This window comes from Channa argus, chromosome 4, assembly GCF_033026475.1.
Source record: "Channa argus isolate prfri chromosome 4, Channa argus male v1.0, whole genome shotgun sequence".
NCBI lineage: Eukaryota > Metazoa > Chordata > Actinopteri > Anabantiformes > Channidae > Channa > Channa argus.
Genome location: NC_090200.1, coordinates 30,394,189 through 30,413,498, shown reverse-complemented (window position 1 = coordinate 30,413,498; position 19,310 = coordinate 30,394,189). Strand labels below are relative to the sequence as shown.

Below are 19,310 nucleotides of genomic sequence, written 5' to 3'. Positions count from 1 at the left end.
TAGTCCAAAAATATGTGCATTTGAAATATTAACATGCACATAGACACCCTCTATGATAATTACAGTATCTTTCAAACCATGTGCTCCTATACAAAGACCCAAGACTGTCTGCTCCAGAGTCATTTGGTTTTTACAACATTCAAAGAAGAACAAACTTTCAGCCATAAGAAATACATTATAATATAAAAAATACAATAAGTTACATATAGAAAATACACATAAATATTCTTGATGAGTAAGCATTTGTAATCAAACAATTTATCCATGATTGCCGTGGAATCTTTTAATGTCCATCCAGCTGCTCCACCTATTCTTTTAAAACTCCTGTATGCTCGGACAAGTAGTCGTCTTGGTGTTGCACGAAATGTGACCTAAGTTGGTGATCAAACTCTTCTTCCACCTTCAAACTTGACAAATGAATATATAATATCACATTTTTACGGTCTGCTGAATATAGCACTATATATTAACCATAATGATTATATCAATATTTATAAAAAGACCTGTTAGGCCTAATCAACCCAGAGAACTCATAGAACAATTAAATTCCTGTCTAAATGAGCCTCTACCAGTGGCCTGGGAGCTTGAGGATCTGGAGCAGTCCGAAGCTGTTCTTAGGACTGCACTCTTTTAGACAGATAACTCAGATGTTGTTGCTGCAATCTGCTGTAGCCACGCTCCCAGTTTACAACCCTGACTGTTCCAATTACCACAGGAACCACTTATGCATTCAGTTTCCATATCTTTTGTAGCTCATCTTTTAGCCCGAGGTATTTTGGATCTTCTTGTGTTCTTTCATTTTGACATTGCTAACTATTCGGATTGCTAGATCTATCACTACAGTCTTCCTTATCTCTTTGTCTACCACTTCTTTGTGGGTATATTTTCAGGCCAAAAATGAAACAATGGCAAGCTGTATAATTTATGAAAAGGCTGTATGATAGAGTGGTAACACAACAAATTTATACAACCATATGAAAAATTGTGCGAAAGAAAACATTGAAATACAGAAACGGAGAAAGGAGGGAAGAAATCCCTGCCCTTTGGCCCTGACACACCCACACCTTTTATTATGATAATTGCCCAAATTCTGCCCTGGGTTTTAACTAAGGAAACAAATCACAAAAATGCGTAAAGAATTTGATGATGCATCCCCCTAAAAAATAAAATGTATCGGTATTGGTATCAGCGATACTGGTGCTGTATTTACTTGGTATCGGATCAATCCCAAATCTTAGTATCGCACACCACTACCAGCTGCTTGGTTATGACTGTCCAAGTATGCCCATGATACTTCCTGCTCTACCCTCTTTTCCTCCTTGGGTTTTTGTTGCCTGAGGTATTCACTAAGCCTTTCATCCATGTGGTTGCATCCTGGAAAAGGGGTTCTGAAGCTCACTGGTTCTTGGGCTTCCTTTCGCTCAGTGTAGAATCTCTGGATTTGTGGTGTATTTTTAAGGAACTTTTATTAGATATCTGTAACCACTCTTGGTGATGGTCTGGCTAGCTATGCAGAATGGCAGCAGGGACAGAGCAACCCAGCAACTTTTTTTGTATGTTTCAATTCTGATCATGACTTTAAGCTTCAGGTTGGCCTCTAGGATGGTTTTCCACAGCCCCACTGAGTGTTTAATGAAGGCTCTTAGAGTCCTGTTGATGGTGTACAAGTTTAAGAATTTTATCCATGTTTCATGTGGTCTTTCAAGGTGATCCTCATGTTGGTATGTTTGGTCTTGGAGTCTTGCATAGCTGGTGCTTCGCTCTTCTGGTGTTCCAACCAATACCTTCCGGTGCACTGCTTGTCTTAGCTACTATGATGCCCGACAGAAGCTTCTGTGTTTTGCAGAGGCAGGTTACTGGGCGGTAGTTAGATGGGACAGCTCCCTACTAGGGGTCCTTAAGAACAAGAGCTGTCTGGCCTTCGGTTAACCATTTGGGATGGGGTTCATTTGTGCAGTCAGACACTCAATGGCCACTGACCATTGTTGTTATGTAATCCCTCCTTCTCCAATATGTTTTTACATTATTGTTCAGTCTCTAGCCTTGGTGGTTCTACTCTCATGTTATTAACCTTTGCCACTGAGACTACACTTTGAAATAGTGGGGAATTGCTGCTACTTCTTCAGGGGGTACCCAAGGCTGTGAGTCTTTGTGTACTACTTAGGTAACAGTTCTTGCATCATGGCTTTCTGCAATTCTGTATATTTCCTGGGTAACAGCTCTTTGTGTTGCCTTGATCTTGGCTTCCAAACTTGGGCACAAACAGGTATCAAGTGAATCAACTAATTTTCCTTTGTACTGTACTTTTATTCAAATTTCCAATCCTGCTCATTAACAGTACCCTAGAAAAACAGATAAACTAAAATACTGCCTGTGCCATGTTAGACAATACATCCCTCTTTCAAGATGCCATCAGTCTCACACAGAGATATAAGTGCACATTGTGATAAGAATAATAGCCCATTTCTTCAGATTATTCTTTCAAAATTACACCATTGATTACATTTCAAATATTGATTAATCAGCTATATCTCAAAGATAGTATATCATAATTATTTATATTTTTTCACTCTTCTGTGACCCTAGACCCAATGCAAATTTCTCATTTATTGCCAAATTAACAAAAGCTCACTTGGAATGTCTCAAACGGACTGGACCGTGTGCCCCACAATCTGATCTACTTGAACAGGTACACGAAAATAGCCTCCAAGTCAGAAGTGAGCAGTGGTGTATTTTCTCCAAAGCTTAAGAGACTTAAGCTGTCTGGGAGTTGATCTTGAAGGCAATAAGATTAGTTTCTCCAATAGACAAATAGTCCTGTACTACCCAGTCCAATCCTGTAATACTAAAGAGCTCACAAAAAGAAGCAGCTAGTCTTGCAGGAGACCATATAAACACTACACTATCCGTAACAAATTTCCCAACTAGAATGTTTAGGAAAATAAAACAAAACTGTTTGGATTATTTTGTTTTACCAAAAGACAACAAAGGTAAAACAATTCCCTGTTAAATATACTTATCTGAGTTTTTGAAGTTCGGTATATTTTAATAAATGTTTAAATTTCCTTTTACAAACACAAATAAAAAAATTAATAAAATTGGATTTTAATTTTTACACTGGGGCAGTGCTCCCTTTCAAATATCCAAAGAAAAAAGAAGGCATATTACAAATTACATTTTAATTACAGAGTAATTATGCAATAAACATTTTTATTCTTACTGTGCACATGATAGTCATGTCAGCATTTATTAAAATGATTAAAAACAGTATTTGGTTAATGTTGAATGATTTTTGCCTACTTCCTGTGTGTGAGGCACTGCTAAAATGAGCATGTATGTGGCACTGTGAACTTCAGGTGAAGTGAGGTTACATTCTAATTGGTAGATTAAGGTTTCTTTACAGGGCGCAAAGAGGAGTGTCCAGAGCCAAGAGGCATAATGATCTCCTGTGATGGGACTGCTCTGTTCCTGCCTGTGTCCGATGGTTCAGTAATGTTATAGAGGGGAAAAGAGAGGTGAAGTTGTGCCACTAAAAACAAAGAAAAGCACACCATTAATAATAACGGCATTGGAACAGATGTCAGAGAAGCTACTCTCAGCCAGAAGCAGAACGGCTCCTGACTAAGAGAGAGAAATAGCTGGTGAATGGTACTTTCTATTAGTTTTTCCCTGTAACAAAAAATTTAAAAGAAATGACACTTTGTTATACTAAGAAAATAAATAAAAGTTAAATCCAAAGACTATATAACAAAAATATAAAACTACAACTACTTCTATTACTAATACTATTACTAGATTTACCTCTACTACTAGTAGTACTACTACTACTAATAATAATAATGATAATTAATAAAAATGAAAAACAATGTCTAACAAGTTGAACAATTTGTCCACTTTCTCCATTTGAGAAATCATACATTCTTTTCATAGTCATATAAAACATGAATTGTGCATTTATTAACTGTTTAAAACAAATATTACATTAACCGATGGGTCACAACATGAACATTTAGTTTACTCCTGGCTTGCATTCATAGCGTAATTTTAAGATAAAAGCTGGTGTCAGAGTTGAAAATGTTGCCATTGGCTATAATACACCAACCACCTACCACTACTGTTTATGTAGCCCTATTCAATAATGCTGTGATTTGTGTACGATGTGCTCTACAGCTGTGTATCAAGGTTTCTGATTTGTTTCTGTTCTTTTGTATACATGCGTCTACTGTCATAGCGAATTCCATAAAACAAATTCTCTACAAATGTGTGTTAGGCAGAGCGCAGTGTAGGTAACCTTGATTTTTCTATTGTTTTCTGTGGGATCAAATCCACCACACTGGTTGGTTGTTTCACAGACTTGCGTCTATTTACAACAGAGAGAGTTACTAAACATACAAATCCATAAAAACTTTGGTCCAGAGGCAGATTTACTGAGTACTTGCTTGCAAGGGTCAATAGGCGTAAAGTGCAGTCAGAAAGTATTGAAACCCCCTTCACTTTTTTCGATTTTGTTATGTTGTTGCCTGATACTACAATTGTTCAAATTAATTTTTTATTATTCTACACTCAGTGACACATAATGACATAGTGAAAACAGAATTTTAAAAATGTTGGTGAATCAATGAAAAAGAAAAAACTTATATTTCACATTGTACACAAGTATTCAGACCCTTTGCAACAAGTACTGAGTGTAGAGTAATTAAAAATAATTTAAACAACTGTAGTATCAGGCTGCAACAGCAAAACTTAAAAATGTGAAGGGTGTCTGAAATTGTTCCTCCCCCACCTCACAGGACAATTAGCCTATAATGGAGCAATATAACAGACATTGTTTCCTTTGGTTTTGTGTCATGAGCTGGCCCTCAATTACACATCATCACTTTTATTTTGTAGCCTTTTCTCAACCTTTCTGTTTCCAGGCTATTCTACCAACTTTACATTTCATAATCTGTCATTATTGTTACACCTGTTCTCCCTCACTCGCAGATCCTTGTCTGACTCCTGGACAATTCACCCTGTTCACTACTTGAACCATGTTATTTAGAATCCTGACTCCTGATATTTGGAGTCTGTTAGCCTGTTGCCTTTGGTTTGAGGTTTAGTCTGTTTATCATACTGTGTTGCCTAGTCGCTTCTTCCTAGTGTTTTTTTTTTTTTTTGGTTTATGGTTTGTACTCTATGTTTAATATTCTTGTTCAGGGTAGCGCAGTGTTATCTGTTACCTGCCATGTGGTTTTTCATACCCTCCTCTCAGGAGTCATTTCTGTTTATTTAGTTTTTAAAAATTAAGAATTTTATTTAGTTTATTCACTGTCTCTTCACTTGTTTCCACCTTAATACAAATAGTTATAGTAGGATCAGTCCAAAAATCGGACCCTGAGATGTGTAGAACGGAGAAACAATGAAACTGTCGAAAGTAATAGAGTTTTGGATTTAGTATAGAGCTCAGGAGGGCCTGCCTCCTGGTCGGCTGTCGTCAACCCTGTCCCTGGGCCTATCTCCTGTTCGGCTGCCGTCAACCCTGTCCCTGGGCCTATCTCCTGTTCGGCTGCCGTCAACCCTGTCCCTGGGCCTGCCACCTGGTTGGCTGTCGTCTCGCCTGTTGCTGTTACCAACCTGGCCAACAGTTCACCTGGTTCTGAGGTGGTTGCTGCCCCAATTCCAGATTCCAATTCCTGTTCCCAAGCTGACTGATGCAACAACAGTCCCTGTTCCTAGGTCAGACGACATCCCTTCAGGTCTTACACTTACAGTTAACTGGTTCCTTGCCTGCCTCAGGGTCGACAAACATCTTACCTGTTCAGCGCCTGAGGGGTTACAGCCACCTATGCCAGCCTCCTGCCCGGCCCCATGAGGGCTCCTGCCTCATACGCCAGACTCCTACCCGGCCCCAAGAGGGCTCCAGCCTCGGATGTCGGCTCCCTGCCCGGCCCCAGGAGGGCTCCCGCCTGAGACGCCGGCTTCCTTCCTAGCCCCAGGAGGGCTCCTTCCTGAGACGCCGGCTTCCTTCCCAGCCCCAGGAGGGCTCCCACCTCAGACACTGGCCTCCTGCTCGACCTCCAGTATGGCCCTCCATGGACTTGCCCAATCGGAACAGAGACAGTTCTTTCCCTGTTTTCTCTGAGTGAGGAGAAAGAATTGGTTTTTAAAGAGACGGAGAGAGGTGAAGGACCAAAATGCAATGAATTTATCGCTTATCATTTCTCAAAATTCCCTTAATTATGCATAGTTTAAAGGACAACTGCACTTTTAGTAGAAGACCAGAGGGTGCATATTCTGTAACCTATTGACACAACTCTTACACCTGCTATGCAGAGCTCTACACAGCAGTGGGTGATACTTCCAATGTTGCGTCTGTAAAACCAATTCCTCTCTAAAGCCTTTTCCACATATGACAAGGCTAGGAGAATTCAGCCTTGGACATTATCCAGAATGGCATTTCAGACATGTAACGCACAGTGGGGGATTGCCCAATTGAGAACCGTCCTCACATGTTAAAGTCTGCTCAATTTCAATGCATGGTATGTGCATTGTTAATGTCAGGCACAGTCCACCAATCCTGCTGTTGCTGGTTCGATCCCCGGCTCCTCCAGTCATATGTCGAAGTGTCCTTGAGCAAGACACTGAACCCCAACTTAGTTGCTCCTGGTGAGTGTTGGCCAACTGCATAGCAGCTCCCCCATCGGTTAGTAAGTGTGTGTGTGATTGTGAGTGCGAATTGATGAATAAGAAGCAGTGTAAAGCACTTTCAGTGCCAATAGGTAGAAAAGCGCTATATAAGTGCAGACCAATTACTGTCACACTTCCCCATCCAAAATAAGTCCGAGGTAGAGGAGATTACTCATATGCTGCATGTGGATGTGGATTTATGGTAACCAAGTTTTTTTTGTGTGTGTGTGTGCAAATCATTCCCCATTTATGGAAGTTCTGTGATTTTCTGTGTAATCAGGTTATTAGAGTGCATGGACCGTAAATGCGGTCATTGTCTTTGCTGTATTTTCTAACTGTCTAACTCTTTTTTTTCCTCTTTCTTTTTCTCTCCACACACACACTGACACTCACACACACACAGCGTGTTTCTCCATTTGTCTTTTCAGTTTTGTGTCAGCCTTCTTTGACTCATCTGCTTGACTTTCACCTTTACTGTTTTACATCTTTCAGATGAACAACAGCTTTACATTCAGCAGGGAAGAAGAACGGGACAGAATGGTATTCCTAAACTTTTAGATATTTTACATATCATTTCAGAGTTCTTCAGTGTAATCCAAATAGTTGGGAGTCCAATTATTTAATCAATCCTTTGAGTAAGTCTTTCGTAAATAAATCTATAATGTTTGAATATTATTCATTAGTAAATTCATTTCCGAACTAGATAAGATTCAAACCTTATAGCCATTTGTATTTCCTGAAACATACTGTAAATTTTTTGCTTTGTGTAATGCAGCATCTAGGAGAGTTGGTGCTTGATTTCCTGAACAAGGATTTGGAACCTTCGTCTCAGCTGGCTTGTCTGAAAACAGTTCGAATCCTGTCCAGAGACAAGCATTGCCTGGTCCCCTTCATCAACCGGTCTGCAATGTCCACTCTTGCTCGATATGCGGACATTGCCACAGGTAAAACAGCCATGTCTAGTAGTGCCACACCAGCCCACAGTCACTCTGGGGATGGCTTCGGTAAATTGTGGTTTCTTCAATGAAAGTCCTCTGAATCAGGGGATTCTGTTTGGTTTTGCACTAAATTTCCCTTTAAACTTGGAAACGAAATTTCTCATAATTCTTGCTGGTTTGTCAAGAAAGTGGTAACGAGGACAAGACCCTTTATGTGCAGAACAATGCAACGTAATTTAAAAGTTTTTATTTTTATAGCACCAAATCACAACCTAAATTTTTGCTGCCAACAGCGTTTATTTATTTTTTTTCTTCCCCTTAAGAAAATCAAAATAAAACTGTAGCCATGTCATTTTGTCATTGACAATATGTCACAGTGACACTTTTTAGGCTGAGATGTTTCATAAACAACATAAAACGCAAATATTTATGAGGTCTAAAATGTGTTGTTTTTCACTTTTGGCTGTTCAGCTAACAATAGCAACCACAGCCAAAGCTCAGTAATCTTGGTAAGAATAAGCCTTCACATAGTTTTGAAATATATATATATATATATATTTTTTTTTTTGGATACATTTAAGCAAGAAACTCAGAATTAATGCAGTCTCCTCAACCCAACTTTCCTTCTCCCAGCTCATATACAACCTTGCTATGGTTTTCCTGCTCTGCCACTTTCTACATACTAGTTATTCAGGTATTATTAGTAAATTTTGATAAATAAGATGCTACAAAACTTACTAATCAATTAAACTTGACTGAAATTCTCTTAATAATCAGAACATGCCCAGTATTAAAATTGAAAAAAAAAAAATTTAAAATATATTTCTACTAAAAAAATTTAACAACACTATATTCACTATAGTCATTTCTTAGTCTTATGGCTTTTCTAAATGGTGAGATGAAGGAACTGGACTGTCAGCAGGGATGCTGGCACATACTCAGCACCCCTACTTTTATAGCTATGGTCAGTGCCTCAATAGAGGTCCCATAGCAGTCAAATTCTCTAGCAGCATAGGTCACCTGAGCCAGAAAGTTAAAAAGTAAAAGTAGAGACTGTATGCCTCCTTTACCAAAGCCTGGAAATTACTTTAATAGCTAAAGGCTCTGTCCCACCATGTACCTTTGGAAACTCTTAGAATGACAAGTACACTTGCACTTCGAGTGTAAGGTGTTCTATTGAAATATTATGGTAGTTTTAGGTCTGTAAGAAATGTTGGAGCTTGATCATTATGTTTTTGATCATTATGTTTTTTATATTGTATATAAGGAGAAGTATTATTTTAGTCTATTCAGGATTTTATGGGGAGCCAATGAAAGAAAGTTGCTCTAGAAATATTAACAATCTGAAAAGACTAAATGCACAGTTCATTGTTCTCCATTCTTTACATAACCCTTCAATTTTCAAAGCAATCCAATATAGGTAAAATGTTCACCTACAGTTTTTACTTGGCTTTGAAATTATGTTATTTCCTAGTGGAGTGTGACGGAGCAGAGGGTAAAGAGGTGAATGAAGTAAAGGAGGTGGAGAAGGAAACCTCCCCTTCTTTTGATAACCCTGACCAGGAAGTGATTGCTGAGGCTCTTAAATCCATTTGTAACATCTTGCTTCACAGTGAGACAGGACAGGTAAGTCTGCTGTATGTACCATTTTGAGCCAGTTTTACATCAGAAAACCTCAAATAAATTAAAGCCCTATTCACCAAATTCTTTGGTTTTGTGTTTTTTAAAAGTATATTTTGTATAATCATCATCCCTTACCAAAAAAAAAGTTATTAAACTGTCTGTAAATATCTGACCAAAACTGTACACAAAAGCCTTAGTTTATTAAACTTGATTTGATTTGACCTTTAAAATCTGATGGGTCAATGTATGCATGACAGGTGGTAGCAGAAGAACTCCAGCTTATAAAGGGTCTTTCAGAAAGGCTGAAGCAGTGTCATGGTTCGACCTGGAACCACGAGGTATAGCACTTAATCCACTGGCGTTGTATATACTGCTCCCAAGAGAAAGATTGACAAGATTAACATAACACCTGTACTCTCTATCCAGGTGTGTTTCTTTATCTTACGACTCACCTTCCTGTTGACAGCTATGAGAGTGGATATCAGGGTACAGCTGGCTCAGGAGCTTCATGGCATCAGTCTGCTCGGTAACAGATTCCTTTTGTAACGAGTGAATATACAAGGTTATTTCTGTGTAACTATTGATCTGGGTAACAAAAATAATTTCTCTAGGTCACAAAATCTAATCAAAGACATAAAAGACATCTCTGTAAGAGATCTCACATTTCAGTTCAATTCAACAATATCTGCGTATGAGCCAACCTGGGTTTCCTCAGTTTTTATTTATATTGTGTATTGTAAGGTTAGTTCGATTAAGAAGTGTATGCATGTGTACTCATAATGTCATTAATGACATCACATAACTGCCTTCAAAGTTTCCCTTTTAAGTTGTCCTTTAATGCTTACCTTTTAAGGTCTCTTAACCATTTGTCGTAGACCACTATTAAAGATTTAAGTTCAGCTATCAGAGCTGACAGGTTGAACTACAAGGTAGAAGTGAAATGTTTAGTGTGTAGCTGTGGAGCCACACTGTTTCTTACCTGGTTCGGTGGAATTGATTTCTGAACGTGTACTGTAGAATTATTCCGTTACTGGCTAAGTTGAGAAACGTGGAATTCAATAAATATTCAGAGTTCGTCAAAGAACGATCTCTGAAGTGGATAATTATTGGACCACTGGACACAAATAAGATCGCCTCTACAATCTGTAACCCCTCAGATATTAAAAGAGGACATATGAAATGTTCGAAATGTAATTTTGTAAATATAATTTACAAATACAATGAGTTGACAACTTCCTGTCCTCTGTGTGTTTTAGGCAAACAGTTGGATGCCATACTAGGTCTGTCTTGGACAGATACATTGCAGCCGGCAAGAGCAGGTTTTGAGAACATGCCAGCTAAAGAATTACCTCCATTAAGCCAGCAGAATACAGAACTAGCCATGGAAATACTGAAAATACTGTTCAATCTCACATTTGACACAACTACACGCAAGGCTGAAAAGGTACTGAAAACAATTTCACATTTGGATGGGTTTTCCTTTATATTTTAGAGATTTTGCTCAGAAGAAAAAGCCTAATTTGTTATTCATATAAATGGATTTATAAAGTTTTGGGTTTGTGCTGCAGCCAGTCACATAGGTACATTAGAAGGATGGGCTGAAAATAGATTTTGCTAAATTCTGGAAGCAAATGCATTTTTACCTTCCATAAAAATGTCCACATGTAAGTGACTTTAGAAAAATAGGTTGACTAAATGTACACGTATTAACTGTTTTGATACCCGAACTATTGCTATATATATCACAATAATGTTTTTATTTTAAATTTTTATTGTATAATTGTTCAATTGTTTCTGACATGGAACAAAATGCAGGTTTTTTTTTTTGGATTTTCGAAAAATAATCTAATTTGGATTTCTTCCTGAATTCAAGCCAGTCCTACTTTCATGGTGTGTGTTGGACAGGTCATTGGTGAACCATGGGTTATCTCTGCCCTTTTTTTGTATTTTCTAGATGAGAATCCTTATCCCTATTTTGGTTAGTAGAGGTTTAGTAGAGGTTTTGGTATTAACGACCCCGGTGTCTCTCTGCAACAACAACACATGGATCTCTCCCCTCATTTTTTGACACACCAACACCTGCGTATTTGTGTGGCTTACCAGTCAAAATTAAGTCTAAATAAAAATGATAAATTACATAAGTCACCAATCAAAGTTTAAGTCACCAAGTTCAACTATTTGTATTTGATATGGATTAAGCAATGAGACAAGGAGGACAGTTACTCGCTGTCCTCAGTAAGAGGATATATGAGACCTGTGGTGATTAACATATTTCAAAGCTACAGTTTAAATTGTTTACTGACAAGCTGAGGCCTGGACAGATGTATAGATTTTTTCTCTTAACATAAAAGGCAACTCCTCCCCTTCTAGGCCTGGTAGATATTATACCCAGGTATGGTGACACCGAAGTCCAGGATCTATTTCATGGGCCATGTTTCTGACAGAACCATAATGTCAACATAGGTTGAATGAGCCCAAATTCAGATTCATTCAGTCAGACTCAAGGCTGCACTCACCGAAGTTCAACTGTCAGCATATCCTGCCACCCAGCCACCCTTTATTGTGGACACTGATGCCAGTAATGTGGGAGTAGGTGCTCTTCTATTCCAGGTTGGGAAGGGAGGAGAACATGCAGTGGCATACTGCAGTCAGGCCCTGAGCCGTGAGGAGAGGAACTACTGTGTCACCCAACAAGAGATCCTGGCTGTTGTGCTCGCAGTACAGCATCCACCCATACCTGGATGGCAACCGTTTTCTCCTGCGCACAATTCACTCACCTGACTTCTTAGCTTTAAGCAGCTGGAGGTACAGTGGCTCGAAGGGCTCCAGACCCATGACTTTCAGATCCCCCATCGACCTGGACAGCAGCATGTAAAGGCTAATGCTCTCTTTTGCGCCCTTGTGCCATGGTTGAGTGCAGCTACTGCCAGAGACAGGAGGAGAAGGATCAATTCGGGCCACAGGTTGCTGTACCCCAGATGACCAATAAGGAAGAGGAGGAAGGCCTCTCATTGTCAACACTGCAGTTGCAACAAATGCAAAAAACTGATTCAACCCTGTGCCTGGTGAGGAGATGGCTGGGGGAGGGACAACGTCCTGAGTGGCCAGTGGTTTTGCCCAAGGCTCCTGAGGTGAAGGCATTTCACTCCCAATGGGGTAAGTTCAAGCACCACAGGTTGTTTGCTGTACTGGAGTTGGCAATGACATTCTGCAGTTCTTGGTGCCACTGGCTCTTTGGCCCCATTCCTCCAGAGCATGTTTCTGGGGTCTGGTAGGGTCTGGTCACTTTGGGATCTCCACCACATTTGGGACCAGGTCTACTGGAATGGCTAACAACGTTGATTGCTACATGCAATGCTATGACGCTTGCACTGCACAGAGGGGACCCGCTTGATGCTCACGTACTACAGCAATACTTGGTAGGGGGCCCAATGGAGTGAGTGGCAGTGGACATCCTTGGCCCTATTGGCTGTGTGAGTGTGTGAATGAGAAGCAGTGTAAAGAAGCACTTTGAGTACCAATAGGTAGAAAAGCACTGTATTAGTGCAGACCATTCACCATTACAAACAATAAAAACAAAACAAAAACTAAAAGCATATATATACATATATATTAAAAATAACACAAAAACATTGTGTGTGCAATGTCTTTGACTAAAGGAGGAGGCAGCAGGGTACAGACACTTGGGAGCCATACTGAGACACTGTTTAATGAGCCATGCAGATGGAGAGGAGCAGACTGAGGAGTTTCACAGGTAGGAAAACACAAACTTTACTTGTGCTGTGTATTTTTCTGTTCATCGGTTACTTGATTAATTGTTTTTCCATTACACTGTAACCTCCACCTTGTATTTTTCTCAGCCATACTGTCAACTTGCTAGGTAACCTCCCCCTGCCTTGTCTGGATGTACTGTTGATGCCACAGGTGCAACAAGGCTCTACTGAGTACATGGGGGTCAATATGGATGCCGCCTACATGCTACTGAAATTCATGGAGAAAAGACTCGACCAGGTGAGACTGTTTTATTATTGTTTGTATTATTATCATTATTATTCATAATGATGATGATGATAATAATAATACATATGCATGTTTCTCTGATTTTTTTTTTAAAGACCCAAACATTAAAAAAAATGTCAATGAACAAAAAGAGGTGACTTGTGAGGATACGTTGTGTCTGAGCTAGAGTGAAGAGGAGTATATTAACAAACACAACCTCTCTAAGCTGCTCCTACAGCTTAAATTTATTCTATAGCATATCTAGTCTTTACCAGTCGAAGCTAAATTGGCAGGCATATGGCTGTGATTCCTCATAAAAAAAGGGTATGAAAGTGTAAAAGTGTATGGCTATGGCTACAATTTTGTTTTTTTATGCTGTTATGTCTTGATAACAGAATGTAGCGAAAATATTTCATTTTTTATACGATAATTTCTTGCGAAAACAAAATAATTTTTTGTGCTAATTTTTCAAAATCCAAATGAATGTCTCAGCTCCTGTAGACCACACCGGATGCCTTAAAAGTACTTATTTGTGTAATGTGATTTTACTAGAGTTGTTAATTTTACTAAACAGTGAATAAACTTGATTTTCCATGACTCTAATGTTTTGATGTGATTTACTTATTAGAATACCATTAGAATATTATTAGAATACAAAAAAATGGTAAATTATCCTACTCTGGTCCCTCTCTTTCTTGCTGTCTTTGTCTCTCTCACTTGACTGTGGTGCTAAACAAACAGCAGATTCTAAGTCCAGCTAATAGGGCATTTTTTATCTATTTAGCTGTTCTGATATTTTCTTCAATCTGAACTCCTGGAAAACATCCATCCAATGCACAGGCAAAGTTTAAAACCTTCACTTGTTTACAATTAAAAACAAGAATACTTTAAATAGCTCAGTTGGAACTAAAAAAAAAACAATTGCATCAATGGCCATTCTTGGCTTCTGTACATACAATATAGCATGGACTATGATTTTTGTATGTAGAAGGTGCTGTACCTGTGAGCACTGAGACTCACAATGTCACACCATGTCACGTTTTTTTTAGTTTGTTCTACAAACAATATTAATTCAATCTGAATCTGATATTGTTGAGATTGGAGCTAATAGATATAGAACAGCAGTTATGTTTATTGAAATTACTGCAAGGCTAAAAAGAAAGCCCCCTTCAGAGGAGATAGTCAGTCACTGAACTAATTGAGGTGGAAGTTCCCAATTGCGGCCATATTTGTTTTGGCACTAAGGACCTGTGGGGGGAAGTGGGTGTTTTACTGTCTTCAGGATGTTCAATAATTCCCAACTGATCATTAAGTGTGTTGCCCCCAGCTTATTCAATTGTCAGGTGTGTGCTGCTTTTAAAATGTCTAAGACTAGACATTTGTCATAATTAGTGAAAACAGTGTTTAATTGTGAACTCCCCACTCTTTGACAGTCTTTGCTAGTCCTTTAGGTGTGTCCCCAGCTATAGGAGTCTGAGTAAGGTCTCCCAAGTCCCATGGTGTAGATTTGATGCGAGTAGAAATCAAGACCCTAATTGTTTTAGTTCACATCGTGCTCATGTGGTGCATACTCTCTCAGTGTGCTACAACTAACTTATTTGTCATTGCACTCTAGCAGTTTGATTGCATTCATTAAAAAATTGAAAAGATTCCTATATTTCCCAGGGACATAAGCTGAAGGAGACGCTTCTCCCTTCACTAAATTTGCTGACTAAGAGTGCGCGCATTCACAGCGAAACCAGGAAGTACCTCAGGTCAAAGGTCAGTACTGGGTTAACGCAAATACTGTAAAGTCATGATTAAATTAATTAAGAGCACCATTTGCATTTTGTTGGCCTGGTCATTAATAATTGTGCATTTGCACTTAGGTGCTGCCTCCACTGCGTGATGTGAAGAACAGGCCAGAGATAGGCAGTGCTCTGAGGAACAAACTTGTCCGTCTTATGACACACATTGATACTGATGTCAAGGACTGTGCAGCAGAATTCCTCTTTGTTCTCTGCAAAGAAAATGGTGAGGGATTTATTTATTTGTTTATGTCCATCTTTGTATGACATGCCACATTATAACAACACCTGTCTCAGTAGTTGTGGCTGATATCATACAAAATATCTCTCATTAATATACCTTAAGCCTTTTACTGAAGGCAGTGGGTTTTTCTGGGATTCAACAAGGCCCCTTTGAGAAATAAACTGGAATTCGGACTTTATCTGGTATGTGTGAACGCAAATGCCCAAGTCTGTCATTCCTCAGGTTTTATCCAGCCCCTTTGTGCAAAGTCCGTATTATCTCCATCTGAGCTAATTTGTGAATAAAGGAGGTAATACTCTGGAGAATGTACCATGTGGTGAACCCAAAGGTGAAGAACTCATTCATATAAACACAACAAGAATGTAAAACTGGAAGGACAAAGAAATTGATTAACTTATGTTGGTAAGGGGATAAGTAGCAATCTTCAAAAAATACAAGGAACAGAAAAACTCTCACTTCTGCAGCTTTGTTTTTGCGTGATGTCCTTTCCTCTGCTCAAAGTGGCCAAGCACCGACCAGCTAAACCTGGGCTAATGCTCAGTATACATGATAAAAATAAATCACCGTATACACTATTGTTCAAAATAATAGCAGTACAATGTGACTAACCAGAATAATCCAGGTTTTTAGTATATGTTTTATTGCTATGTGGAAAACAAGTTACCAGTAGGTGCAGTAGATTCTCAGAAAACAAACAAGACCCAACATTCATGATGTGCCAACTGGGCAATTAGTTTAAATGGGTGTGTTTAAAAAAAACAAAAAACAAAACAGTGTCTGCTGTTGACTGTACAACTCAAAACTATTTTGCATTAATGTTTTTGTTTCTAGGTTTTAGCAATCCTGTGAATCACTAAACTAATATTTAGTTGTATGGCTACAGTTTTTTTAAAAACTGCTTTACATCTGTGTGGCATAGAGTCAGCCAACTTGTGGCACCTCTCAGCTGTTATTCCATTCCATGATTCTTTAACAACATTCCACAATTCATTTAAATTTCTTGGTTTTGCTTCAGAAACAGCATTTTTGTTATCACCCCACAAGTTCTCGATTGGATTAAAGTTAAAGGATTCGGCTGGTCACTCCATACGATTCATTTTGTTGGTTTTGAGCCAAGACTTTGCTCGTTTACTAGTGTGTTTGGGGTCATTGTCTTGTTGAAACAACCATTTCAAGGGCATGTCCTCTCTCACAAACTGTCTGTGGCCCTTGGACCCAAAAAGAACAATTTTACTCTCATCAGTCCTCAAAATGTTCCTCCATTTCTCTTTAGGCCAGTTGATGGGTTCTTTGGCAAATTGTAACCTCTTCTGCACATGGCTCTTTTTTAACAGAGGGACTTTGCGGGGGATTCTTGAAAATAGATTAACTTCTAAGTACATACAGGTAACTCCAGACTGTCATTGTCTGAGCCTTTGCCATTCTGGTTATTCTTCGATCCATTTTGATGGTTGTCTTCAGTTTTCTTCCACGTCTCTCTGGTGTTGCTCTCCATTTTAAGGCATTGGAGATCATTTTAGCTGAACAGCCTATAATTTTTTGCACCTCTTTATAGGTTTTCCCCTCTCCAATTAACTTTTTAATCAAAGTACGCTGTTCTTCTGAACAATGTCTTGAACGACCCATTTTCCTCAGGCTTTCACATGCATGTTCAACAAGTGCTGGCTTCATCCTTAAGTAGGTGCCACCTGATTCACACCTGTTTTTTCACAAAATTTCAACCAATTGCACAGCCTTGGGCGACTGTGGCACAGGAAGGTAGAGCGGTTGTTCACCAATCTCGCACTTGGTGGTTCAAACCCCGGCTCCTCCGGTCACATGTCGAAGTGTCCTTGAGCAAGACACTGAACCCCCCGTGAGAACTCCCGGTGAGTGTTGGCCAGCTGCATAGCAGCTCTCCCATCGGTGTATGAGTGTGTGTGTGTGTGTGTGTGTGTGTGTGTGTGTGTGTGTGTGTGTGTGTGTGTGTGTGATTGTGAGTGTGAATGGGTGAATAAGAAGCAGTGTAAAGCGCTTTGAGTGCCAATAGGTATAAAAGCGCTATATAAGTTTAGACCATTTTACCATTTACGAGCGTGCATATCATGAATGCTGGGTCTTGTTTATTTTCTGAGAATCTACTGCACCTAATGGTAACTTGTTTGCCACGTAATAATAAAAAATATACCAAAAACCTGGATTATTCTGGTTAGTCACATTGTACTGCTATTATTTTGAACAATACTGTATAATAGGTTACATACCAGCAGAAGATTGTATTTGGATAAATAAAACTTTAACTAGGAGATTTTAGAACTGATGTGAGATCAGCTGATGGTCTTACTAGAACGTTTCACTAGCCTTTCACATTGTGACATAATAGTTAGGAAGACGGACCCAGTAAGACACACGAGTGTGGGTTTTGACAGACCAATTTTTTGTAAGAATGTGTTGTAAAGGGTTGAGTAGATGAGAGGACAGCCAGCTGGGACACAAATGTTATTCCTGGTGATAACAGTCAGCCAATCGGGAGGTGGATGTCTCAGACACTGGGGGCAGAGATAACAGTTAAGAATAACAGCAGCAAACGGACTGATCAGATTCAGAGTGAAATTTGAAGAGTAGTCTTACATAAAAAAGGAGATCGGGAGACAGGTCAGGATTGTAGTAGTTCTGGCTGCAAGATGACAGGGCAGGTGGTGAAGAATGGAGGAGACACAGCAGCCAGAAGGAAGGAATCAGATAAGGAGAGAGGAATCTTAGAGTCAGAGGTGAGTGACACAGTAATTCGTACTTGGTAGGAAGAAGGTGACAAAAATCCATATTTCAAAAGATTCAAAAACATACCAGTCCAAGTCCACTTTATTTATCCAGGTCTAATCTGTACAGTAAAATTTGAACCAATATAAACAGTTTCAGAATCCTAATCCTTAAGACAGTTTCCAAGATCAGTTTCCATCAGAGTTACTTTATCCAGACATCCAATATCCAAATACAATTCCACATCCAAAAGCTCAATAAACAGACATCAGGGGACATATGGTTCCAAGGAGATACAAGGGTTTCAGGAGAATCAGGCACACAGGAGCTTGCCGGGAAAACAGGTAATTGTCAGGCAGGTCAAAGCTTGCAGGCTGTCATCAGATACCAGGAAAACCAAAACTTAAAAACCCTGTGGAAAGTTCCCTAGCAGTAGCAAAGGAAGACAATCTGCCAGAAAAATGAAGAAAGAGCTGGGTTTAAATAGGCAGTGACACAGGTGAAAACAATCAATACTGATGAGGTGTAGTGAAGTAGCTGAAAATAACTATAGAACAGGAAGTGAAGTAGAGGGACTACAAAATTAAAAGTCAGGGAAACAGAAGGTGGAGCGGGAGACCCACATATGACAAACATATGACACCCATATGAACAAGAGTTGGTCTTTCATTACTGTGGAACATCAGGAGATGTTCTCACTTTTGAGGAAATATTCCATTTGGTCTGGACAAGGAGTAGTAAAGTGTGTTGGGGTCTCAGGTTTTAATCAGACCATATAGGACCATGTCTTATGCTTTTCCTATTTTGTTTTACAATTTCAAAGTCCTTCAGGATAATATTTAGAAAAATCTATTTAGATAAATATTTAGATAATCCCGGTGTGTTTCAAAGGATCTACTGTGTCAGAGTTGTAATTATCATTAGAGTGGCACCTCTTGCTTTATAAATACTCTTTATGTTTACTGTGGTGTTTTCCCTCATACATATAGAAAGCACAATCCACTGACAAAAGCAAATTGCAATTTGGCTTTACCTCAATTTAATCAAGTGAATTAATGCTAGCTATTGGTAGCCGATCTTACCTGCTGACAGCCATTAAGAGCAATGATCAGAATTGGCAAAAATTGAAAGCTGCTACCTGACCGTATTATTGCTACTTGGAAAGTATTATGGAAAGTATTATTTCACCTTCAGTAGCTTCTCTCCATTGGCTTCCCATATATTCTAGAATATAATTTATATATAAGAATATACTTATATATAAAGCTCTAAACATTCAAGCTCCTTTATCTCTAAAAGACCTCATACTACCAT

The 19,310-nt window shown here is 39.1% G+C and overlaps 1 protein-coding gene across 4 annotated transcripts in view; it reads left to right on the top strand.

The window, feature by feature from the left end:
- The window catches only part of ric8a (RIC8 guanine nucleotide exchange factor A), a 36,410-nt gene that overhangs the window by 5,194 nt on the left and 11,906 nt on the right, over positions 1-19,310 (top strand). For 2 of the 4 annotated variants that reach the window (XM_067500560.1, XM_067500559.1), the window contains exons 2-11: positions 7,159-7,206; positions 7,442-7,610; positions 9,079-9,230; positions 9,485-9,565; positions 9,654-9,753; positions 10,484-10,671; positions 12,887-12,981; positions 13,088-13,238; positions 14,892-14,987; positions 15,095-15,239. In XM_067500560.1, coding sequence (XP_067356661.1) covers positions 7,159-7,206; positions 7,442-7,610; positions 9,079-9,230; positions 9,485-9,565; positions 9,654-9,753; positions 10,484-10,671; positions 12,887-12,981; positions 13,088-13,238; positions 14,892-14,987; positions 15,095-15,239 — 1,225 coding nt within the window. Of the gene's footprint in view, positions 1-7,069; positions 7,207-7,441; positions 7,611-9,078; positions 9,231-9,484; positions 9,566-9,653; positions 9,754-10,483; positions 10,672-12,886; positions 12,982-13,087; positions 13,239-14,891; positions 14,988-15,094; positions 15,240-19,310 lie in introns of all 4 variants that reach the window. The other 2 variants (XM_067500561.1, XM_067500562.1) reach the window with 2 other exon arrangements.